This window comes from Bos mutus, chromosome 4 (genome assembly GCF_027580195.1).
Source record: "Bos mutus isolate GX-2022 chromosome 4, NWIPB_WYAK_1.1, whole genome shotgun sequence".
NCBI lineage: Eukaryota > Metazoa > Chordata > Mammalia > Artiodactyla > Bovidae > Bos > Bos mutus.
The window spans coordinates 94,481,519-94,508,898 of NC_091620.1; the positions used below are offsets into that span (position 1 = coordinate 94,481,519).

Below are 27,380 nucleotides of genomic sequence, written 5' to 3' on the forward strand. Positions count from 1 at the left end.
CCATGGAGTATTTTCTTTTAATAAGTCATTGCTTTATAGCTTATTAAGCACACTAGGAGCTCTGTTTGTAATATAATGAGCAATTAAATTATAATCACTTCAGTACAGTATTTCTAACAGCCTAGATCTTTCATATCATGGGTTTTACTGAGTTTGACATACTTCACACTCAAGTGGAAAACTTTTCTGTGTTGCAAAGATAGTCTGTTCTTCAGTTGAGAAATAGTGTATTCCAGAGTTGACGGAAGGAAATGTATAGGTATTTGAATGAGACAATAATAGAAAACCAGTATCACTTTATTTAGTGTCTAGGGAGGAAAAAATACAATTATATTGTAAAAATATATTTTCAAAGTGCTATAGAAATTTTTTCCCAGGTAGAACATTCTGTTTATTTATGGGGATGTTTATAAAGCACCTTCATGTATATTATCTCATGTGTTCATTTAATCTATGAAACTGGCAGTAAGTTGAAGGATTACAGCTATTAAATAAATGAACAGTGTTTCTTTGACACCACGGAGATTTTCACATCAAATGTACTGCCATTTCCATTTCCAAAGCTGTTGCCAGAAAACTTGGTGTTTCAGTGTAGATTAATTGACATTTATTGTGTGGCTACTTACATGGAGCTTAATTATAAGCACATTCTTTTTAATGTACAGTATTTTTTGTAAAAAGCAGTCATTATGGAATGAGTATAATTTGATGTTGTAATTAAATATAAGCTTAAGAGTAGGAAAATTTTCCCTTAGTACTGCTGCAAGTACGTACCCATAAGCACACACTTAATATATGTGAAACAGAATGCACAGGACACAAAAATACACATACCTATTTCTCAGAATGCTGCAAAGCTTGTGTACTTTCCTTCTGTTTGCTATTTGTAAGCCAACTCTTTCTAGAAACTAGGTACACTGTATGGTTTACTTACATTTTCTGCTACTTAAAATAGCATGATAACCAAGAAAGCAGTTAAGAAATGCGTTTTTTTCTTTCTTTCTTGACAGTCCTGACATTTTAGGTACTCCATTGTCTTCCAAACAATTGTTTATATTTTTCTTTGTTTGAGGTCATAAGTTGCTTAAGTAATTTCAATGTGGAAATATCTTCAAGAGAAAATATCAATATCCATCTTAAAATGAAATTATTCTTGCAATGGCGGGAAATTTGGAGGTTTTTTAGTTTCCAGTACTTTTGGTTGTCTGTGCTTTTAGTTTCCATTACTCAGGTGTTGAAGGTGGTCTTTTTCTTCTTGACATCTTTCATTCTCTGCTTTAGATTTGGCACAGCTATTGTTTCATTTAAACAACAAAAGACTCAGATGTGGTGGTCATTGCTGCATACCTCAATAATCTATGATTAGCAGCAGCTCACTGTATATTGCACAGGATGAAAAATGTATAGCAACTTCTAGCTCTTTCTCTGTCACAGTGACATGAGCATAGCCTTTGTGATTTACCTGTCTTGGTGAATTGCCAGATCAACATAGCCAGAAGAATTATGTTAGATTAGTCTAAGAATAGATAAGCCTAATCTTTCTTTTCTAGAAGGTTCTAACTATAGATGGTTATCCATGCTCCTATGATAGCTTCTAAATACCAGAATCTAGCTTTATGGAATAGTAAGGTGTGACAACAGTGTGCTAGAGAGCCAGTTAGTAGTAGCTCTAGAAAGGCAATGTTAAGTTTTCAAGAAGTTTGAGAGCTAGTTGATATCACCCTATGGTGAGAATATTCACGACATGAAAGTGCAAATTGGATAAAATTCATTTGCAGTCATTCAAAAAGAGGATTCAAATATTGCATAAGTAATTGAAAATTTGAAAATCTAGACGTGCTTTATATATCTGCCAAAATTTGCATATGTGGCCAATGATGACTAAATAAAACAAAATAGTTTAAATATCTAGAGTATAAATATATATGCATGCACACATACAAACATATATACACTTTTTGGGGGGCTTACTTTGAAAATATGAGGTCTTCCCTCATAGCTCAGTTGGTAAATGATTTGCCTGCAATGCAGGGGACCTGGGTTTGATTCCTGGGTGGGGAAGATCCCCTGGAGAAGGAAATGGCAGTCCACTCCAGTATTCCTGCCTGGAGAATCCCATGGACAGAGGAGCTTGACAGGTCCACAGGATCACAAGAGTCAGACATGACTTAGTGACTAAACCACCACCACTTTGAAAATAAAAGACAATGGCATTTAATTACACTCAGGAAAAATGTATGCTTTAATTTTGACTACAGTTTTTAGTAGCAAAACTGTAAAAACAAAATATGAAAGAAATAAAATCATACAGACTTGCAAAACCCATTTATTTTTAAAAAGGAAACATAATTAAACCTTGTTGATTGGCCAAAGAAATTATGAGCACAGCTGAGTCATTTAAAATGTGTGCTGGTTGAAAGAGCTAGAAAATATAATTGCCTCCTTTTGAAATCAATATCATTTTTAAAAAACAAATCAAGATGTATTTAACTAAAAGTTAGGTGGGAAGTGACAGCTAAGTGATTCAAATAAAATTAAAAGACTAATAAATGTGATTTAGTAAAAATTTCAATTACTTAAATCTTACTCATGATACATTTTAAGTTTAATAATGTTATTAATAATAGGTGTATATTATTGGATCCATAATACATTCAGATATACACACTGTAAATTTGCTCATTTTCCTCTGTATAGCAATCATATGTGAATTCTGTAAATGGGGACTCTGAATTTCAAAAGACTTAAGACCACACAGGTTGTAAGTAGCTATAGTGGATTTCTAACTCAGACTGGCTGGCTTCAAAGCTCCTGCTACTTTCTCTCCGTCATTCTTCCTTTCTAAATATATAACATTTGTAAATAATATGTAAAACTGTAAAATGTATATAGCTTTAATTATAATCACAATTCTGTTTAATCAATCCAAAAGTTTTTAAAATGTATACTATTAAAAGTTTTTTCCCCTGATTGAAAATTGTTGCAAGAAAGCAGAGGATACATTTTATATGTGTGTGGGTGTTGGAAGATTACATTTTAGGAGTAAATTTTATACTCCTTTTGTACAACACAGGTGTTGACCCACAAGTATTAAGTACAACAAACATGCTTATACTTCAAACCCTTTCCCTCCCCATAGTAGTGAAATACTGAATGCTATTTAATAGCTAACTTTCATTTCAAAAATTATGAGCTCTGCTCTGTGACATGTGAAAAAATTATTAAATTCTGAGTTTTGACAGAATGCTTTAACTCAATGTAAAATTACAAGCCATGAATTGTCCGCAGGACCCAGATGAAAGCTTTGTCACAGACAAAATATCATTTATATGCTGTCTTGGTAGACATTCAAAATAAGTGTAGAAGAGTTTGCAAATCTAATATAAAAAGTAATTATGATCATTTTTATTTTTCAGACTTCAGTGAAGTGTGAATTTCCTAGTGAAATTCCTAACTGTGTTACCTTCAAGTTGGTCTTGAAAGTATTCTGAATGCATAGACAATAATTGCATTTAAGTTCTTAAGTTTCTATATAAATGTAATTTCATTTAAGGCTTCTAAAAAGTATTTTGGGGCTTCCCCAATGGCTCAGCTGGTTAAAAAAATTCTGCCTGCAATGTAGGAGACACAGGAGACGCAAAGTTTGATCCCTATGTCAGGAAGATCCCCTGGACAGGGAAATAGCAACCCACTCCAGTATTTCTTGCTGGAAAAATCCCCTGGACAGAGAATTCTGGCAGGCTACGGTCCAAAGGGTCACAAAGGATCAGATGAGACTGAGCATACACGCACATACACAAAGTAAAATTTTAGAAGCTCCTTATATAGTTAGCAATTCTTAATTGACAAAATGTTTTATGCCACATGTGGGAATAAAGGAAGGCTTCATGGTTAGATGTTTATCACAAGTTAATATGCAAGTATACATATGTATCTTTCTAAAATTGTTCCCCCCTATGAAATGCACAAATAATAATATTATCCAGATATTTCTCATAAGTTTCTCTTAACAAAAGCACAGATTATGCCTTCTAAAATATCAACTTTTGACAGCAAACATCAAACTGCCATGATAGTATACCCAAAATGATTACTTTTAATTACCTGCGGATGTATCTTAAGCAGCTTTCATCCACAACTTGACTATAATCTACCTCAGGATAATCACTATGTCATATTGTTCTATGTCCTAGCACATTACATAATGAACTATCCATGTTTGTGTCTAACAAAGCACACTCTCAGCATATAGTATTTGGCTATGGATGCCTGATTCAGAGATGGATTATAGCATAAATTGGTATGCAAATGCCACTTTATTATTGAGCTTCAGAGTTCAACAAGATTGTTAATTTCTAATACTCCTTTCTCTACAAACCAGCAGATCCCAGACCTGACCATCATTCCTGCCTTCTTTTGTCCAAAATGTGTAACTCTGTAAATCAGTGTCTCTGATGTCAGTCTCTTCCTTCATCTCTCAGAATAACATTTAAATAGTAAATGGACTCTCATTTTTTTTTCTTATTCATTGCAGCTATTCTGCTTTCACTGGTCTCTGTCAGCAACCAGCTTTGTGTACATATTCTTTATTGCATAACCCAGTAGTTCTTAACATGTTACCATCAAAAGTTCTTTTAAATTATTTCATCTTTTTGGTTAGAGCTCATGTTTCAGATTTTTTTCAAAGTAAATTTCATTTCAGGTTTTCCCAGCTCAAAATACATATTAGGTAGTGAATACTGGTAATAATTATGGGGAGAAAGATGATGATATATGACTTGTATACGTTAGGAATCATCAGCAGCACTTCTTTTGTCTTTTTAATATTATTATGCTCAAACATACTCGCGTCAGAATTTTTCATTATATTTTGGAAAATTATTAAATCACAAGTTGATTTAATCATAGAGCACTGATTTTATTGTATTTTTTATTTTTTTAGAAAGCATGTACTACTCTAGTGTAAACAGAATTCTGCCTGTTAAGAGTATATAAGTAATATTCCTTAAATGTAAGTCCTAAATTCTTAGCCTTCTCCCAATTGTGAAAATTCCTTTATGAAAGCAGTCACAAATTGACTTAATACGATTGGTTACCCTGAGATGGGTTGCCTTCTTGCCAAGACAGCTGCAGTAGAGAAATAGATCACAAAGCATTGAACACTACCAGCATCAATCAGAAGGAAACCAACTGCTGCTTGGTACCTGGGCTAGAAGCCTGAGTTGATTGGGATTTTCCAATCTTTTTAATTTTATTACTGTTATCTATTACTTAATATTTTATATGTTTTTTATACTTGGAAATTAAAGCAAAATCAATTTATAAGTCATTTGCTATTAATATTCCCATATAATTATTTCTACAATTACTATTGTGGTTAAAAAATACCTATGTGATTTACTTCTCAAACTTTCTATATGAAGAAAGTTGTGAGTAGACAATATAATGGGTTCATAATGTTGTTCAGTAAACACTTATAATCTTATTTTTTAACCCATTTAAGAATGTTAGTTAAACATTTTATGTACTCAGATATCAAGGCAGAAAATGATTCGTCTTTACCTAAAACTATATACCTGGCTACTAGGATTCTTTGCAGGAGAAGAAGCACACACAGTTACACACACACACACTCACACACACAATTTGACTCCAGTTTTTAACCTTCAGAGGAGACAAAAATTCATACAGTGATCCAACTAGGCCTTGTGAAGTGTCACCTCGACAGTTTCACTGGAAATATCACAATTAAACCTGCAGCTTCATTTGTAGACAAGTCAAAAATAATACACAGATCCCTTTAAAGATTTGTCCGTTTTTCAATGTAAAGTAAAATTCTGCTAGTTACTGTGTAAAATCTAAACTTCCTGGGTTTTAGGTAGACTTTTGTTTCTAGAACTAAATTTTCATATGCTTGAAAAAAATGTCTAACTCCTAATTCTATCAAATCTATCATTTTCAGTTGCTGAGGTCCTTAGAGCCCAGTCCCCACTAATAATTGCTAGAGCTTGCAGTTACTTACTGAGTGCCCAGAGTATGCAGTTACGGTGCTAAATGATTTACTTAATTTAATCCTGTTCACTTTAATTCTGTGTTAAATATGAGGAAAAGGCAAGTTCATGGTTGAATAAGCAGACAAATGGCAGAAACTGTGCTCTTAACATCTGCTTATTTGGCATCTTGGATCATAAATATTCTGTGTAGTTTTCACAGTCATATTTGTTCTAAGTCAATTCAGTGGTTCAGTCGCGTTTGACTCTTTGTGACTGTATAGACTGTAGGCCACCAGGCTTCTCTGTCCATGGGATCCTCCAGGCAAGAGTACTGGAGTGCCTTGTCCTTCTCCAGGGGATCTTCCCAACTCAGGGATCAAACCCGTGTCTGTTACATCTCCTACACTGATAGGCAGAGTCTTTACCACTAGTGCCACCTGGGAAGGGGTAGCTATATTTAATATCACAATTAAATAATGATGTTTCTTGAATCTTTGTTCTTGTGAAGAGGCCATGCAATAGGTAAGGGTATTTAGGGATCTGAAAGAATGCTTTCATGTCTCTTTCTATAGCTGAATGACACTTGAGCTGTAAAAACATCACCTAATAGTATGTGATCTCTGATGAGCATGTTTAGTCATTCTGAGTCTTTTTATTTCTCCTCCTTAACTACAGCAGGTGGAACTAAAAGATTTGTGGGAATCTGTTCAAGTTCTAAAATTCATGCATTTTAAATCAAGGTTTATTAATTAAGCCAACTTCATTAATTTAATGATATGTATTTACTAAAATAATGAATTTATCATAGCTCTTATGGGCTTTAATGTATCATTGAAACATGGGATTAAGAAAAACACTTCATGAGCAGTCTAGTCATTGGCTGGGAGGAGATAAGGCTTGGCTGTGACATAAGGGTCGTATTGTTTATACATAACGCATTTACAGTAACTTCTGATTCAAGTTGGTCATTCCAAGAGAGAGTTGCCTAACTTGCATTTATAATATGTCATCTCAAAGATACAGAGAACATATTGGTGTTTGCCAGAGGGAAGTTATAGGCCTGGGGGCCATGGAATGGGTGAAGGAGATCAACAAGTACAAACTTCTGGTGATAAAATAAACAAGTCCTGGGGATGTAAAATATGGGAATAAAGTCAATAATATTGTATTAAAATTGTGTGATTACAGAAAATAACTAGAATCATTGTAAGAATCATTCCACAGTATATATATGTAAATGCTGAATCACTATGTTGTATATTTGAAACTGTTATAATATTATAAGTCTATTTTCCTCAGTAAAAATATATGTAATAAAAATAAAATAGATATCTCAGCAATAACTCATTTCAGTTCCCTACTTTTGTGCCTATCAATATATGAATCCAGTTTTACCTTACAACTTCTTCTGAATGGAGTCCCTTTGTTTTTAAGTAATGAGATGTAAACAGTTGATTTGATTTTAAATTCACTACCTTGCCTTTTTAAATTATTTATTTACTATGTAGCCCTTTCTGATAGTAAGGTGCAATCAAATGGTTCTTCCTTCATGACATAAATACAGGGTGAAATATCAAAGAACTAATAAACTTTGATGAAACTAATATGATTGATATTATACAATTCTAAATATATTTAATAAAGACACTATTTTTGCTAAAAATTTAAAAAGAATCCAAAGACACACTAAATGGAAATATAATGCAACTTATCTTGAGTCAAATTTAATATAAATTTAGTTCTCACACCAAATTCAAGAGCTTTCCAGGTGGTGCTAGTGGTAAAGAGCCCACTTGCAAATGCAAGACACAGGGGTTAAATACCTGAGTCAGGAACATCCCTGGAGGAGGGCATGGCCACCCACTCCAGGATTCTTGCCTGGAGAATTCCAAGGATAGAGGAGCCTGGCGGGCTACAGTCCATGAGGTCGCAAAGAGTCAGACACAACTGAAGTGACTTAGCATGCACCAAATCCAGGTACTTAACACAAAAACAAAATCAGCACATGTCTTCAGGGTAAATTTAACTTTCTCCAGTTTTGCTATACACTTCTAAGCTTAGTTACAGAAGCCCAGAATTAATTTTGTGCTTCTAGCTACATCCTAGAACAAGGGAATGCAACAGAATCAGGCTCATGCACCTACTTGGATTGTACTTGATAACAATGGCTTTCACAAGAATCAACATTGTACCTTCCATGGGAGCAGGAAGCCTTAGGGAAGAGTTTTTAACGTACAGCTTTCCATTATATTTTCCCCCATCTTATTAGTTTAAGAGTGCACTGCTCCTCTGGGATCCCAAGAAATGATCTTATTTCTTAAATACAATGCTTACCACATTCTGCCACTATTTATTTCTTCTGAAAGGGAAAGTGAAAGTCACTCCTTTGTAGCCTGCAAGGCTCCTCTGTCCATGGAATTCTCCAGGCAAGAATACTGGAGTGGGTAGCCGTTCCCTTCTCCAGGGGATCTTCCCAACCCAGGGATCAAACCCAAGCAGGCAGATTCTTTACTGTCTGAGCTAACAGGGAAACCCTTATTTCCCCTACTAAAATATAAATGTTTGATGTAAACTATTGTTTCTTTGGAAGGAATGATGCTAAAGCTGAAACTCCAGTACTTTGGCCACCTCATGCAAAGAGTTGACTCATTGGAAAAGACTCTGATGCTGGGAGGGATTGGGGGCAGGAGGAGAAGGGGACGACAGAGGATGAGATGGCTGGATGGCATCACTGACTCGATGGATGTGAGTCTGAGTGAACTTCGGGAGTTGGTGATGGACAGGGAGGCCTGGCGTGCTGCGACTCATGGGGTCGCAAAGAGTCGGACACGACTGAGCGACTGATCTAATCTGATCTGATCTGATTTTCTCATGGACGGAGGAGCCTGGTGGGCTGCAGTCCACGGGGTCGCACAGAGTCAGACACGACTGAGGTGACTTAGCAGCAGCAGCAGCAGCATTGTTCTCATTTATTTAGTAATTAGGGGTGAGCAATTAAAATGGCATTCACATTTATATTTTAATACACATGGAAGCAATAGTCAAGGGCATGAAGCAGATGCAAACCTCCAGATCCACTCCCCATTCACCTCCTATTCAGCTCTTATATCAGCAAATGACTTGGAGTTACATGGTGTTACTGTGTCCCTGAGAGGATGAGGAAGGAAAGAAACGCTTTTCAGAAATCAGGAATCTAGGTAACTTGACAGTGGCCAGAAGAATTGTGACATCTCTAATTTACATCTGTCAATGGGGCAAAAAGCACTGAGATCCCTTTCTATATCAGACAGCACCATACAGTTTTTGCAATGAGGGCCTAGAAAATTCAGCACCAATTCTGCTAGCAGTTTGATAAATCCCTTTGATGTACAACAACAGAACTTCCATAAAGTTTATTTTATATTATAGAAGACAAGTCTGTATCTTCTAAGAGTGTAAGGGCTTGCACTTACGCTGTTGTTCTGAGCCCCTTTTTTGGCAATTCATTGTATATTTTTTGGCAAGTGACTTTAATATATTTTAATAGCAGTAACTCTTATAAATTATTGAGCTTTTTATTTATCTTCATGTCTGCTTTGCGCCTCTGGATTCTAGACTCTAGGTAATTTAACAGTAAGATATTTGCCTTAATTCATCTTTATATTCCCAATGCTAAGCACCTAATTTTGAATCTCTTCTGGATTTTTGATTTTCATGCTAAAATCACAATCATGGAAATTGTGATTTCCATGATAACCCTAAGGGGCCTTCATCTGTTATAAAAATTTGAATGACCCTCAGCTTAAAAAAAAAAAAAAAAAGAGAAAGTGCCACTAAATATTGCTTTATATTAACTAATTTTTCAAAGCACACGTCTATCACATAATTGATGGCAGATGAAGACAAGTAATATTAACTTCAATTTATTTCTATAAAAAAGTACCAGATCAGTGTTAGGATTTTAAAATTTAAAACCCAAGAGATTAAATGTTATACCAAGTGAAGGAACAGATTGCACATAGTTCATAATTCCCACCCTCAGCACTACTGACATTTTGGACCGGATAATTCTTACTGTATTTATATGCAGAGAAATATGAACCCATTCAAGATAAATGGGTGGTGATGGCTGTCCTGGGCATTGTAAGATGTTTAGCAGCATCGTGGCTTCTACTCACTAGATGCTCTAGCAAACCCCAGCTCCACTTTAGTGTTATCAGATATTGCACAGGACTCCCAGTTTAATTTAAAATCCAGATAAACAATGAATAGCATTTTACTTTAAGTATACCCCAAGTATTGCATGGGACCTAAAGAACTAAAAACTGTCACTATTTCAGATGACCTGATACTGTATACGGAAAATCCCCAAGAATTCTACCAAAGTACTGTTGGAACTAACAAATAAATTCAGTGAAGTTGCAGGACACAAAATTAATATACAAAACATATGTTGCATTTCTAAGTTAATTTTTGTTGGAGTATAGTTACTTAACAATGTTGTATTAGTTTCTGCTGCTGCTGCTGCTGCGTTGCTTCATTCGTGTCCGACTCTGTGCGACCCCACAGACCGCAGCCCACCAGGCCCCCCCGTCCCTGGGATTCTCTAGGCAAGAATACTGGAGTGGGTTGCCATTTCCTTGTCCAATGCATGAAAGTGAAAAGTGAAGGTGAAGTCGCTCAGTCGTGTCCGACTCTTCGCGACCCCATGGACTGCAGCCTAGCAGGCTCCTCCGTCCGTGGGATTTTCCAGGCAAGAGTACTGGAGTGGGGTGCCATTGCCTTCTCCGGTATTAGTTTCTGCTCTATGGCAAATATATCCCCTCTTTTTTAGGATTTCCTTCTTATTTAGGTTGGGCTTCCCAGGCGGCTCAGCAATAAAGAATCCACCTACAATGCGGGAGCCACAGGAGACGTGGGTTCGATCCCTGCGTCGGGAAGATTCCCTGGAGAAGGGCACAACAACCCACTCCAGTATTCTTGCCTGGAGATTCACATGAACAGAGGGGCCTGATGGGCTACAGTCCATGGGGTCGCAAAGAATCGGACAGGACTGAAGCGACTTAGCACAGCATGGCACTCATTTAGGCTACCACAGAGCAGTGATATACACTAGTAACAAGTTATCAGAAAGAGAACTCAAGAAAACAATCTCATTTACAATCATATCAAAAAGAATAAAATATTTAATAATAAATTTAATCAAAAAGGTGAAAGACCTGTACATGAAAAACTTAAGATATTGACGAGAGAAACTGAAGAAAACACAAATAAATGGAAAGGCATTCTGTATTTATGGATTAGAAGTAAGACTGTTCAAATGCCCATATCTGATTTAAATTGGCTAAAATTCCTTTAAATGCTGTTATCTTAAAATTATAGAGGAGGAAGGAAGCAAAGAGAAGGACTTAGTTGTAGTATCTGCCAGTTTATCCTAGGAATGCAATGCAATGCCAAGGTAAGATTATTACCTACTGTGAGAAACCATCTACATATAAGGTATGGATGACTTTAGAGACCCAAATAACCTATTTTTAAGGAAATTCTGAGATATTTGTTTTCATATTATTTATATCCATATTCATAGTTAGTTATTAAATAGGTAACAATTTAAGAATAATTCTGTGGTATTATCAGTCTCTCTTTTTCTCTCATTCTAAAATGTAATCTAAAAGTGTATAGATTTTAAAAAATATCTCAGGTCTTCATATTCTTTCCCTTTATGCAATTACATCAAGTAATTTTGCATGACTGTGTAATGTTGCTAATTGTAATACTTGCTTATGTGGGTAGCTATTGCTAAATATTGACATGGTCATATATACTGAATTTTGATTCTTCTCACTTTCAGAATTAGTTGTAAAAAACATGCCCAAATATTTTGTAAAAAAGTCAAATCTGTAAACTAAAATGTATTCTAATATAATAGTAACTATTCTATTTCATAAAAGTTTCAGCTATACATGGTTAATCTTTCAATTATCTCCCAGCAATAAGAGCCTAAATGCCTTTAACAGAAATAAATAGGATGTTCTTTATAAATTATCTGTTCAAAACATACAATTGGCAACACAAATGTTAGAAAAATAAATATATCTTCTATTTCATAATGTGAGATTTATCTGACTTATTTCATTCCTGAAAGCATAACTAGACAATCGCATGAATAATCAAGGAAGCAATGAGCAGGGAGACTAGATGATGAAAGAGTGTATCCACCAGTTGATAATCACTGGTCCAGCCCATAGGATGACTTTTGCATGTTAAATACAACTATTACTATTATCAATACTAAACTGTTACTAAAAATAAAAATTTCTTTTTTTTTAATCTTTGATAATTAGCCTTGGTAAAGAATCCACTTACAATGCAGGAGACCTGGGTTCCATCCCTGGGTTGAGAAGATCCCCTGGAGAAGGGAAAGGCTACCCACTCCAGTATTTGGGCCTGGAGAATTCCTTGGACTATACAGTTCATGGGGTTATAAAGAGTTCGACACAACTACGTGACTTTCACTTTCACTTCTTTATAAGTAAAGAGAAAATGTTATAATGGCTATAGATTTTTCATATCAATGCTGTAAGAAATAGTGGATAGTTTCAATGCTAATTTCTATTCTAGATTTACCACAGCAATTTTCAACTCTCCCTCTTTTTTTTTTCACTTACACACTTCAATGTATAAGAGACACATTCATTAGTAATAGAAGCTTAGTATGGCTGTGGTTCTCAGATCTGGAGAGTGGATCAGCTAGAGGATTAAAAAACCCCTGGGGAAGATCGTTTACTCTGAAAAAAAAAACCCTGGAAAGTTTGAAATGCCCACTCATTAAAAATCTTAAGAAGCAAGTTGGAAGTGTTTCTCATAAGACAGGCGATTTCCCGTTTAAATGTGAAAATTACTAGCATCAATAGGATTATTCTATAAAGTTCCCTACCTCTATCCACAATACCTATGCCTCTGTAAATGTAATTATTAGCTTCCAATATCTGCTATTTGTGGAGCTTTGTTAATAGCAGAGCATCTCTCATTTTGAATAGCCTACAAAACATTAATACAAAAAGTTGCAAAGAACTATAGACTGTGGCTTAGCATTCATTCTTTCTTCAGAATATGAAAGAAGTATTCATTTTAGTCTGAGCTATAAGAGCATTCCTTTACATTTTGATATTTTTACAGACACTGGTAAATTATGTTCTTCATTTAAACGAGTTAATAAGTTTACTCAGGGTAGCCAAAAATATACTCAATCAGACTTTATTATTTCTCTTTTGCTAAGAGGTATTCTGTGCCACTAGTGAACAGACCAAGCCCTTACATTACTTGTCTTCCATAAAACATTATTATCTTTTGGCATCCTCTTGCACTAGGGGAAATAAAAAGTCACATGTGGAGAAGTTCTAAATGCTAGACAGAAATGATCCTTGGAGGGCAATTTTTATCCTCCACGGAAGTATTGCAGACTCCTTCCATTAGCATAGTCCCAGGGAGCAAAAGGTTAGAGAACTGGGACTGCCAGCTCTACCTGAACACATAAGTCAACATTTCCTCCAAGCGACGAGGGAGTGTGAGAGTGCACCCACATGTGCATTAAAGTATCTGAGACGAGAAATAACAATTGTGATATTTTACATTGCAATGTACTGTACAGATGGTGACATTTTGTTTGTGGTTGTAGGGAAGAAAGGAAGGCAGTTTCCAGACTCCCCTCCCTCAACACCTACCATTTGGCGTAGGATATGGGAGGCTGAAGAAAACGGAGGGAGTTTTGCCTCGGTTGAAACAGCTGGGAAACAGATGGAAGCTAATGTGCCATTTGCCAAAAGCCTCATCCAAGGCTCCCACCCATTTTCCACCAAAGAAGAGTTAGTCAGGTGAAGGTAGAAGGAGCTTAAGGGTCAGTAAATGATGGACTTTGGAAAGTGCAGGCAAGAAAAATCCAAAAAGATGTTTGAAATCCAAGATTGTAGAAGTCCAGAAATGCAGTCCCAAGGAGCATGTTTTTAATAGGAAGGAAAAAGTGTGAGCATCATGGGTAAAAACCACAACAGAATCATAGATCCAAGGGTGTAAGTGCCCACAGAATTAATTGACATTGGTGCTACTCTACTTAAATTGCACTGACAGCCTCTTTTAGGTAATGAAGTCAAGATGCACATACCCACTCTTTTGTCATGTAAATTACAATGTAATTATTCCTGGGTGATCATTATAAATGTAACTGCACAATTCACATGGTTTTAGTCATTGGATTTCACTTTGTGAGGTACTTAGGTTTGGAATTCAGGCACTTGGTTAAGTTGCTTTTGGATATAAATGTTGAATTATAGCCAGACTTTTGTTCAAATTCAGTCATTGGATGTATAAACCATCTTCTTGTATATTTCTAGTTTCAGGGGGCATGCATATAGATAGATACACTGCATGTAACCCTTCTTCCAAGGACTGGCCCAAGTTTTGTATGTTTGTGTGTGTCTGTGGTATTTTTGAAGAACTGTTGAATACTGAGGAAGTAAAAGAAATTGGTTTCAAAAATAAACACCACTTAATAGGCTTTCCTCAATGTGAGTTTGTTCATTCATGCTTATATAAGGGAATGTGTTAACCATGAATCATTCAAATTGAATTGCTCATGAGAAAAAATGCTCTGGCTTTGCTGTCAGTTTCCAGACTTACATTACTGAGGGGAGTAAAGCATTGTCCCCTCATAAAGAATAATTAACCACAGATTTCAAACTGAATGTGGCTCCAAATTGGCGAAAATACTTTTGATTCACGTGAGAACATGCATCCTTGTGAGAGGGACCTATCTGAATATTCTGGGCTGTGACTGAGTTTGCCTCTGCCAGGACAGCCCATGGAAAAGTTAAGGGGAAAAAAAAGAAAGCAATCATCGGAAAGTTTTGTTCACACGTTACCAGACTAGCAAAATGCACGGAAGATGTGGAAGTTTGCAAATCTGTAGCTAAAAGCGTGGATAATGGACAGCAGGTTCCACTTAGAGGCAGGTAAATTGGCATTGTGTAAACACATCCGACCTGAGAGCTCACACGTCACGTAATAACTGACTGATCCAGTCCCAGTGGCTTACAGTAAAATACAGTCGGCCTGTGTCTGACATATCGCAAACCACTTTTCACACCGGATGAAGCCTGCCTGCCCTGCTAAGGTAGGGAGCCAGTCAATACAGGGTTACGTGACAAGCCCGGAAATGCGATCTATGAGTCCGAAGAATTTCCGACAGCGCCACCGTACCATTCAGTGAAACACGCCCATGATCCCGCAGAGAAAAAGTAACGGCCCTGCATGCCAAAGTTTTGATGTGAACCTGTCGCCACTGCTGCTTACTTGTGTGTGTGTGTGTTAGTCGCTCAGTCATATCAGACTCTTTGCGACCCCGTGGACTGTAGCCTGCCAGGCTCCTCTGTCCATGGAATTTTCCAGGCAAGAATATTGGAGTGGGTTGCCATTTCCTTTTCCAGGGGATCTTTTCGACCCAGGGCTGCTACTTAGACCTAGAAAACTTTGCATTTGGCCAGCTTTGATTCTGGTAAGAATCAAATCGAAACTGTTTAACTTAGGGCACCTTGTCTAGTGGATTTCCATTACGCAGGCCCCTCTTTACTTCAGTTAGACTTCCCTCAGCCAGACAGGAAAAGGGCACTAAAAAAACCCAACATCTTTGCACATAGCATATTTAAGTATCATTAGATGAAGAAGCAAATATTGTTTCAAAAGACCCTTCATAAAGCTGTTCAGATCAGTCACTCAGTCCTGTCCGACTCTTTGCGACCCCATGGACTGCAGCATGCGAGGCCTTCCTGTCCGTCACCAACTTCCGAAGTTTAGTCAAATTATGTCCATTGAGTCCGTGATGCCATCCAACCATCTCATCCTCTGTTGTCTCCTTCTCTTGCTTTAATTCTTTCCCAGCATCAGGGTTTTTTCCAGTGAGTCAGTTCTTCGCATTAGGTGGCCAAAGTATTGGAGTTTCAGCTTCAGCATCAGTCCTTCCAATGAATATTCAGGACTGATTTCCTTTAGGAAATCGTAAAGGTTTACCTTACTACATTGTCAATTTAAAAAAAAATGTCCCTTTTTAGGTAATCTGATGTTAATATGATTGAGCCATTATTTTTTCTATATCATTTATCTCATTTGGCTTCATAGAAGAGTTCATTATATCCCTATGTGATTATTACTATTTATATGTAGATGCTCAAAAATAACTAGAAAACTGAATTTTCGAGAGTATACAGACATGCTGCTTTATCTTGATTATGTTTATATTTCACTGAGGATAAACTTGACATGAATTATTAGAGCTGGTATGATTAAATATTACTTGGTTATGTAGAATTTTTTTCACTATAGATATGCATGAATATTAAGAATGTCTTCTAACTTACATCTCAGGGATATTATACGGACACGTAAGATTTGATTTTGTTGTTTAGTCACTTGGTCATGTTCAGCTCTTTTGCAACCCCATGAATTGTAGCCTGCCAGGCTTTTCTGACCTTGGGGTTTCCCAGGCAAGAATACTGGAGTGGGTTGCTCCTTCTCCAAGGGATCTTTCTGACCCAAGGATCGAACCCCCATCTTCTGCATTACAGAAAGATTCTTTACTGCTGAGCCACAGGGGAAGTCTGATAAAGAAAACAGTCTACATTAATTATGTCTTGAACTCTTAGGGAAAAAAATGCCATGATATACTGTAAGTTATTTTTATAGGACATTATAAGATGTTGTGTTTGGCTAGCTATGTTAGATGTTATGCATCCTATGTTTATCTCATATATAGTGAAAAATCATTTAAAATTATGTTCATATTTTGAGTTAAATGAGCAAAATTTATTTATAGATTCCACGTTGCCATAAGAATTATGCAAGAATAGAGTATTGTTATTGCCTTTAAGGAGACTGCACTTCAATAAAAATTTAAAAGGCAATAAATTCACACAGACACACTCGTACACACACACACACTTAAATATACACACTTATGTATGCTTAGTCTGAGCTTGAACTGACTTTTGTGGTCTAGTCACTAAATTTGAATTTCTCAAATAATCACATACTGAGTCACCACTATTTTTAGGATCCCTCTGTTCAATTAAACTTAGAACTCAAGAATTTATGTTGAAAAACTTATTAGAAGAAATCTTGTATCTGAATAGTTTTAGATAAAAACTTGTTTAATAGAGAGGCTTTGTTTTTTCTTGTTACTAATATTATAATAGCATATTAAGTGAAAGTGTTAGCTACTTAGTCATGTCGGACTCTTTGTAACTCCATTGACTGGGGCCTGCCAGGCTCCTCTGTCCTTGGAATTCTCTAGGCAAGTATTGGAGTGGGTTGCCATTCCCTTCTCCAGTGGATCTTCTCAACCTAGGGACTGAACCAGTGTTTTCTGCACTGAAGGCAGATTCTTTACCATCTGTGCCACCAGGGAAGCATATTAAGAACAGTTAAGTTTTTTTGTTTATATTGATATTCCAAAAGAAGAAAACTAGACACAGCCCCAATTTGGCTGTAAGTCACCTCAGGGCACATTGGAAAAAAAATGCAATTTATCTCACCCTGTCAAGATAAATCTTACTGTCTTTGGTTTCTCTCTATTTTTACTGTGTTTAATAGAGTACCTGGAAAAGTAGTTATCAGTAAATGTTTCTGTTATAAATGAAATGATTGAATGTGTTTGAGTGAATGAACTAAATCTAACTCTTTTACTTTTTTTTCCCCAGACTCCCAGGAAGGAAATTACAAGTCAGAAGTCAACAGCAAACCCAGAAAGGAAAGAACAGCTTTTACCAAAGAGCAAATCAGAGAACTTGAAGCAGAATTTGCCCATCATAATTATCTGACCAGACTGAGGCGATATGAGATAGCAGTGAATCTGGATCTCACTGAAAGACAGGTAATGTTGGACATTGTCATTGTATATTTTTAACTGCTTTGGATCAACAATCTTCTCTCACCATTTAAAAAATATCTAGATCAGTTCAGTTCAGTCGCTCAGTAGTATAAGACTCTTTGTGACTCCATGGACTGCAGCATGCCAGGCCTCCCTGTCCATCACCAACTCCTGGAGTTCACTCAAACTCATGTCCACCCAGTCGGTGATGCCATTCAACCATCCCATCCTCTCTTGTCCCTTTTTCCTCCTGCCTTCAGTCTTTCCCAACTTCAGGGTCTTTTCAAATGAGTCAGTTCTTCCATCAGGTGGCCAAAGTATTGGAATTTCAGCTTCAGCCTCAGTCCTTCCAATGAATATTCAGGACTGATTTCTTTTAGGATTGACTAGTTTGATCTCCTCGCAGTCCAAGGGACTCTCAAGAGTCTTCTCCAACTGCTGCTGCTGCTAAGTTGCTTCAGTCGTGTCCGACTCTGTGCGACCCCATAGACGGCAGCCCACCAGGCTCCTCCATCCCTGGGATTCTCCATGCAAGAACACTGGAGTGGGTTGCCATTTCCTTCTCCAATGCATGAAAGTGAAAATGAAATCACTCAGTCATGTCTGACTCTTAGCTACCCCATGGACTGCAGCCCACCAGGCTCCTCCATCCATGGGATTTTCCAGGCAAGAGTACTGGAGTGGGGTGCCATTGCCTTCTCTGGTCTTCTCCAACACCACAGTTCAAAAGCATCAGTTCTTCATTGCTCAGCTTTGTTTATGATACAACTCTAACATCCATACAGGAGTACTGGAAAAACCATAGCTTTGACTATGCGGGACCTTTGTTGGCAAAGTCATGTCTCTGCTTCTTTAATATGCTGTCTAGGTTGATCATAGCTTTTCTTCCAAGGAGCCAGCGTCTTTTAATTCCATAGCTGCAGTCACCATCTGCAGTGATTTTGGAGCCCAAGAAGATAAAGTCTCTCACTGTTTGCATTGTTTCCCCATCCATTTGCCATAAAGTGATGGGACTGGGTACTATGATCTTTGATTTTTGAATGTTTGAGTTTTAAGTCAGCTTTTTCACTCTCCTCTTTCACTTTCATCAAGAGGTTCTTTAGTTACTTCTCACTTTCTGCTATAAGGGTGGTGTCATCTGCATATCTGGGGTTTTGATATTTCTCCTGACCATTTTGATTCCAGCTTGTGCTTCATACAGCCCAGAATTTATGATGTACTCTCTGCATAGAAGTTAAATAAGCAAGGTGATAATATACAGTCTTGACATACTCCTTTCCCAATTTGGAACCAGTCTGTTGTTCCATGCCCGGTGCTCACTGTTGTTTCTTGACCTGCATACAGATTTCTCAGGAAGCAGGGTCTGGTAGTCCTATCTCTTGAAGAATTTTCCAGTTTTTTGTGATCCACACAAAGGCTTTGGTCAGGGTGGTATTTTTCAGGTATTTTTATATATATATATATGTATATATATATATTCAGGTATTTTTAGTCAATATACTAGAAATGGATGTTTTTCTGGAATTTGATCTAATGGGTGTTGGCAATTTGATCTCTGGTTCCTCTGCCTTTTTAAAATCCATCTTGAACATCTGGAAGTTCTTGGTTCATGTACTGTTGAAGCCTAGCTTGGAGAATTTTGAGCATAGGTTTGCTAAGGTGTGAGATGAATGCAATTGTGCAGTATTTTGAACATTCTTTGGCATTGCCTTTCTTTGGGATTTGAATGAAAACTGACCTTTCCCAGTCCTGTAGTCACTGCTGAGTTACTTACCAGACTTGCTGGCATATTGAGTATAGCACTTTAAGAGCATTATCTTTTAGGATTTGAAATAGCTCAGCTGAAATTCCATCACCTCGCCTAGCTTTGTTCATAGTGATGCTTCCTAAGGCCCACTTCACTTCCATTCTAGGATCTCTGGCTCTAGGTGACTGATCACACCATGGCATGGTTATTATGATCTGTAATTCTAGATATCTAGATCTGTGATTCTCAAATATCACTGGGTAGACCAATTTTCTCTTTCATGATGAAGCTTTTGCCCAGCATAATGATATAATTAAGGAAGAATAAAATAAAGTAAAGTGAAGTGAAGTCGCTCAGTCGTGTCTGACTCTTTGTGATCTCATGTCCATGGGATTCTCCAGGCAAGAACATTGGAGTGGGTTGCCACTTCCTTCTCCAGAGGATCTTCCCAACACAAGGATCATACCCGGGTCTCCCGTACTGCAGGCAGACTTTTTACTGTCTGAGCCACCAAGGACTCCCTGAAGAATAAAATAGTCATATTTATTTTTTACAATATTGTATTGGTTTTGCCGTATGTTGACATGAATCTGCCACGGGGGTACATGTGTTCCCCATCCTGAACCCCCCTCCCACCTCCCTCCCCATCCCATCCCTCTGGGTTTATTCAGTTTATGGAATCATTGTTTGTTCTGTGAATGTATCTTTCTTATATTTTTTGTTTTTAAAATATTATTTCTTTTATATAATGATGGCATATGGAGAGGACTTTTATTTTTTATATTCTTTTATTTTTAATTGATTGATGATTGCTTTACAAAATTGGTTTGATTTCTGTCATACATCAACATATATTAACCATAGGTGTACATATGTCCCCTCCCTTTTTAACCTCCCTTCCACCTCCCACCCCATCCCACTCTCTAGGTTGTGATAGAGTCCCAGTTTGTGTTCCCTGAGTCCTACAGCAAATTCCCATTGGCTGTTTATTTACATATGTCAGTGTATATGCTTCCATGTTACTCTCTCCATTCATCTTGTTTATTTTTTAAATCTCCTTATTTTACATAACAGAAATTTGGGAACCCCCATGTTAGTATCCTTTATTGCTCAGGATAGGGTTTATGTTGCAGTAATACATTAACCCTCAAATCTGAATGACATAAGAATAAAGTTTATTGTTTGTTCACTCTCCATACTAACTTTGCAAGTCCAGCATTCCAAATAATCACTCAGGACCCAGTCTGACCTTCTGGCATCCTGACATGTGGTGTCCTTGGTAACTGCAAGAGGTAAGAAAGAGCTGGAGGTTCATGCATTGACCTCTAAATGTTTTCACCTGGAAATGACCCATGTCACTTCCATTTACACTCTAATGTCTGGAAATAGTCAATGGTACCACTTAAATTTAAGGGAGCTGAGGCATGGTAGGCACAAGGGCACATAGATCATTGGTAAATATCTACCCCACTGCCCAAAATATTTTTGAAATTGTATTTGTCTCAGAAATTACAAATTCTGGTACCCACTCATTTAGAGAAACTTTGAAATGATTAGCAATCTGTGAACACCAGTTAATAAGACATAAATAATACTTTAATTAATTACGTTTTAGATCCTTTCTTGGATTTTATCTGAATGGCAAATGATTTGCTCGAATAGTTTCCCTGAGCACTCTTTTATATGAGTTCTGATTTTCCCTAGAAGAATCTAGCCTACTGATGGTTAATAGTTGCTAATCTTTAGAAAAACATTCCTGAAAGGCAAACGCAAACATCTTTATGGACAGTGCAGTTATGATTGGCACTCTTAGGAGCAGAGTCTCATTTCCTCTTTCACTGTGTGTACCTCCTCCAGGGATCCCATTGGAACCAAAGAAATATCAACAGGGTGTGGACAAATGAATACTATCTTAGGAGAGCGAGTTATTTTATCCAACTTCTTAAATCATTTGCTTTCCTTCTGTTAATTTCTATATTTCAGCTTTTAGTAGGATCATTCTGGGTAGTGAAAATATACAGAGGAACACTTTTATGTGGTTCTATTTATTGGCAGTTTATATTTTATTAAATATTATGACTAGTACCTAAGTTATGGAGCACAACATTTTCCTTCCCTTGAACTTCACATACAAAGTTCTCTCCATAAGTGTACAACATTTGGCACGATGGAAAGCAGGATCCAAAATCTACATCATCAGACATCTGCTTTTTTGCTCTATTTTTTTTTTAACTGGGAACAGGAAAAATATGATGGAAGGATGGAATTACACATTAATGTTTTTGTAAAGAGAATGTGAATTCTAGGAAATGTAACTGTATTTAAAGTGATACATAAAGGAAATAAGAAACTAGAGTTAGCTTGTAATCTACAGAAATGTGGGATGTATAACTATACTCTTAATTAAGAGAAAAGTAAAAATCTGTGCTTTCTTTGCTGGAGATGTCCTGTGGTTCCCTGTCATTATCTGATCATAGAGTAGAGGTTTCACTTTTGGCCAAGAATAATTTCTTTTTAGGAGGAATTCTGTAAATCTTGTTCGGAAATTTTGAAGGCATTTTGAGTATTTATTCTTTCTTCCTGACTTGCCATTCTTGGAAAAAAATTATAAGCAATTACATGAAAAATTATATCATATGTATATGTACACACACACTATATACACAGGAGTTCCGTGGTGACTCAGATGGTAAAGAATCTGCCTGCAATGCAGGAAACCCAGGTTGGATCCCTGGGTGGGAATATCCCCTGGATATAGGAATGGCTGTCCATTCCAGGATTCTTGCCTGGAGAATTCTATGAACAGAGGAGCCTGGTGGGCTACATTCCATGGGGTGTCAAAGAGTCAAACACGACTGAGTGACTAAAACTTTCACTTCACTTTTCATACTATACACACACATATGCCCAATTTTAATCTTTGTCTTTTTTAAGAGTCTCTTTAAAATTCTGTATCACTTAGACTTTGCTGTGTAACAAACCTCTTAAAAGTCTTAATGGCTTTAAATAATAATCAGCACTTAATTTCCTCAAAGTTTTGAGGATCAAAAATTTTTATCTGAGCTCAATTGGACAGTTCTACTTCTGGCCTTACCTAGAGCCCTTGTGCAACTCTATTCAGCTGGTGGGTGACTGAGAACTGGTTGTTCTAGGCAGCCTCACCTGGAACAGCTTGCCTCTGTCTCTGTTGCATGTGTGATTTCATCTTCTAAAAGGCTCCCTGGCAATCTTCAAATAGTGGTAGAAGTATTCAGTGTGCGTGGGTGTTCAAAGCCTCTGCTCAGATCATGTTTCCTAAAGTCCCATTGTCTAAAGCAAATCATATGACCAAGCTCGGTAAGAGATCACCACCTACGGGAGTGGATACATGGAAGGAAGGCAAAAATTTTTGGAGGTCATTAGGGAAACAATCCAACTATAGTCTCATAAAGGGAAAAATTGCAACAACAAAAGTAAATCCTGAGATAATTAGGTTTTCAAATAATTGCAAATTTGGTATTGTTCAGAAGTTTTTTATCCTATAAATCTCCATTAATTAGTTTGTCAAGTTAATAAAAGATATAATGGGTATATGTGGAATCTAAATTCCAAATCAAAATTATGTCTTTAGTTTTTGCTACTAAGAAAAATTCAATTGTTATGAGAAAAAATCGGAACAAAAACCCTGTATTTGCCAGATGGAATTGTGTATTCTTAGGCAAGTAACAATCTCCCCAAGGCATAAAATGGAAATTAAAACTACCTTCTCTTTCTTTTACTCAGGTTTATATGTCACAATGTATGTGAAAGAACTTTTAGCATAAGCTATAAAACAAATCTATTACTCAGAGGGGGAAAGCTTCTTTGCTATGAAAGGCATAGTGGGTTAATCCTTTTGTAATAAAAATACCTCTCAATCAGGGAGATATTTTCAGTTAATTTTCTCATGGTTGGGCTTTTAAAATTATAAACATAGAGTTATCAATCGAAGCCTTTTCATTCATCTTCTTTTAATTGAGATACAGCTATTCCATTTCTTTGATTTTGCATTAATGCCATTCATACATATCTATGTAATCTATGTCTTGATTTAAAATATTAAATAGCATCCCTTTCATAGGGTTTCCACCTGTAAAATATTCTAATTCTAGATTTGCAATTTTTCAATTTCATTTTACTGAAAGATTTATTTTTTCCATACTTTAAAATAACATAGGATTTATTAAAGTAACTTAAATGTATACACCAAAGAATATTATATCTACTCCCATATTGTTTAGTGTTTTCCTAAACTTTAATAGGATGTTTAATCTCTTAAAATATTTTTTCTCTATTTTTTAAAAGCCTTCCAAGATTCAAATACAGAGAAAGAATAGATATGTTCTATATAACATAAAGGGAAAAAGCAACAAATATTGAATCATTTCCACTAGTAGCAAAATTATTTCACAGAAATAACTTTCTCCTAAATGAAAATTTATAAACAGAAGCAGTTTTAAATGTACTTTTATTTAGAAAACTTACATAGTTGCCTATAAAATATGTATATGTATAACTGATATTTTATTTGTAGATACTGCTCCTTTGTTTATATCACCCAATCAATATCAGTTCAGTCATTCAGTGGTGTCTGACTCTTTGCAACCCCATGGACTACAGCATGCCAGGCTTCCCTGTCCATCACCAACTCCTGGAGCTTGCTCAAACTCATGTCCCCATCAATATACCTGCCACATATTCTACAATGGGCTATACATGTGATTGTAAATATTTGAAATAATGATTAGATTTCCTTTTAGAAAAAAAATAATATATGCGAAACCCTTAACTATTACTCAGGACTCAAATTTTCAAATCTGGAGGAACAGCTCTGAAATCTCCAAAGAAATTGGACTTTTATGTTTGTGTCTCCCACGTGGCAATGCCGGTACAGGTAGGGGACATCTGTTATCCCCTTTGAATTCCATCTGGCCAAAGAGGAAGAAGAAGGGTAAAGAGAAAAGAGGCTTATCCTGCACAGTAATTCCATATTAGCACTTAGGTATTAAAGAAAATTGTTTTATGTTCAATAAAAGTGGAGACACTGGGACGAAGTTAAGCTTTAAATATTTTAATTATGCGCTTAGTCACTTAGTCGTGTCTGACTCTTTTTGACCCCATGGATTTAGCCTGCCAGACTCCACTGTCTATGGGGATTCTCCAGGCAACAATACTGGAGTGGGTTTCCATGCCCTCCTCCAGGGGATCTTCCCAATCCAGGGACTGAACCCAGGTCTCCTGCATTGCAGGTGGATTCTTTTAATGTCTGAGCCACCAGGAAAGCCCAACGCTGTTTTGTATAACAGTTACACTGTAGTAACCATCCAGCTTCTAATTTACACCTTCACGTGTACAACATATTCTTCTATACTGTTCTCAATCAACAGCTAATAATCCTTAATTGGCAGAGTCACTTGGAATACTTAGAAGAGCCAGTCAGTCTAAAGACCTTCTTGTCCCAAGGTATTTTTAAGTTTGACAAGCTTATTCTGGCTTTTGCATCCATCCAGACGCACTTGGAAAAAACTCATGCCAAAGTTTTAATATCTCACAGTGGGATGAAGAGGGAAGGCAGTTGCATAAAACTATAGGAGTGTCAAAAATGGACATATTTATAGAGTCAAGACTGCCAGATATAGAAAGAATGAGAGCTCCTTCCATGTCACAAAATCATTTTACAAAGTTAATCAAAGGTGCGATATTGCAGATTTGTAAGCTAACTGACCAGAATAAACAGACTGAATTAATGATTCTGCTGCCAAGATAAATGGAAAAATCCTACCTAGTTGGATCACATTCCGTTAGTGGAAAGGAGAGGAATTATGTTTTGTTTGTTACTCATAAATCATTAAATGGCTCATTGCCAAGTGTTTTCCAAATAGACATCAATTTTTTGGATGACCATGAAGGAGAATTTTTCCTGGGCCAAGTAAATAGTGGTTTTGTCTTTTACTGAGCATTTTACACAACCCTTCTCCTTTGCAGGTTAATTTCTATACATTTATATGAGTGCTTTTAGTTATTTAGCTAATAAGTTATATCTGCAAGATCAGACATATTGTCTATTCAAGGTAACCTTGTGTAGTCCATGGTTTTAGATATTTCCTCATATCTTTAGAGTAGTTTTTAACAGTCATCGGAGAAGGCAATGGCACCCCACTCCAGTACTCTTGCCTGGAAAATCCCATGGATGGAGGAGCCTGGTGGGCTGCAGTCCATGGGCTCGCTGGGAGTCAGACACGACTGAGCGACTTCACTTTCCCTTTTCACTTTCATGCATTGGAGAAGGAAATGGCAACCCACTCCAGTGTTCTTGCATGGAGAATCCCAGGGACAGGGGAGCCTGGTGGGCTGCCGTCTATGGGGTCGCACAGAGTCGGACACGACTGAAGTGACTTAGCAGCAGCAGCAGCAGCAGCAGCAGCAGCAGAGTAACAGTTAGATGTTTCTTTTGCTTGCACATGGTATGACTTTGGGATTGGAATGAAAACTGACCTTTTCCAGTCCTGTGGCCACTGCTGAGTTCTCCAAATTTGCTGGCATATTGAGTGCAGCACTTTCACAGCATCATCTTTCAGGATTTGGAATAGCTGATCTGATCTGATCTGATGGTATGACTGCTATCTTGAGAGATTAAATATGATTGGGGTCTGACCAGAAAAGTGGGAGTAGAGAATAGGGTGAATGAGTTGATGGTGGAATATAAAATAAGCTTTAATTTTGGGAATTTCCTCAATAAGGAAACAATTAGTTTATATTTAATCAGCAAATCAACAGTAACATTTTGAAACATATCATGTGTTGCAACACAGATCATCATTTACAGTGTAATGTTAAAGAAAAACATCTTCTGCTGTGAAAGATTACTCCTTTTTCACATTATCCTTGCAGTCACATAATTTTTTTTTTCATATAATGTAAAGTATTACTAAGAAGCTCCTGAAAATTTTGAGGCGCCGATTCAACTTTTGTGTTGGTATGTTCAACTTTAAAGAGATATTCTGTTATCTAAATATGTATATACAGCATTGCATATGTTCCATGACATCTATAAAAGAATAAACACAAGTCTAATAAAGGACAGTTTCTAGAGAATTTGGGTATAGGACACTTTCTACAAGTCAATCTCCCTATGTCTACGACTCGTCATGAAAACCTCAGAAACATAGTCAATTTAGGATTGATTTTAACTTCATTTCTCTTTAGCACTTATAATTTTTATGCAAGACAGTTTTTTTCAATTTAAAAATTTTTTCCAGTTATTGAAATTACTGAATACTTTAGTGTCAATATATATTCTTATGACAGTAGCAATTGCCATTACAAGTTCTTAGAATAATTTTGGAGACAGCTCCTAAATCTAATAAAAGTGAAGTGAGGGCTTACATATATTCTGATATATGAAACGAGATGCCAGTCCAGGTTCGATGCAGGATACTGGATGCTTGGGGCTAGTGCACTGGGACGACCCAGAGGGATGGTATGGGGAGGGAGGAGGGAGGAGGTTTCAGGATGGGGAACACATGTATACCTGTGGCGGATTCATTTTGATATTTGGCAAAACTAATACAATTATGTAAAGTTTACAAATAAAATAAAAAAAAAGAAATAATCAGAATATTTAATTAGATTGAATCTTAAGAATTTCTAGTATTCTACTATTCTTATAAGAATGATGAGTTTATGTGTTTCAATAAAATATTTATATTTCACAAATTTCACAAAA

The 27,380-nt window shown here is 36.6% G+C and overlaps 1 protein-coding gene across 1 annotated transcript in view; it reads left to right on the plus strand.

The window, feature by feature from the left end:
* Window positions 1-27,380, plus strand: part of MEOX2 (mesenchyme homeobox 2) — a 75,784-nt gene that overhangs the window by 36,946 nt on the left and 11,458 nt on the right. The window contains exon 2 of the mRNA XM_005897367.2: window positions 17,720-17,892. Coding sequence (XP_005897429.1) covers window positions 17,720-17,892 — 173 coding nt within the window. The remainder of the gene's footprint in view (window positions 1-17,719; window positions 17,893-27,380) is intronic.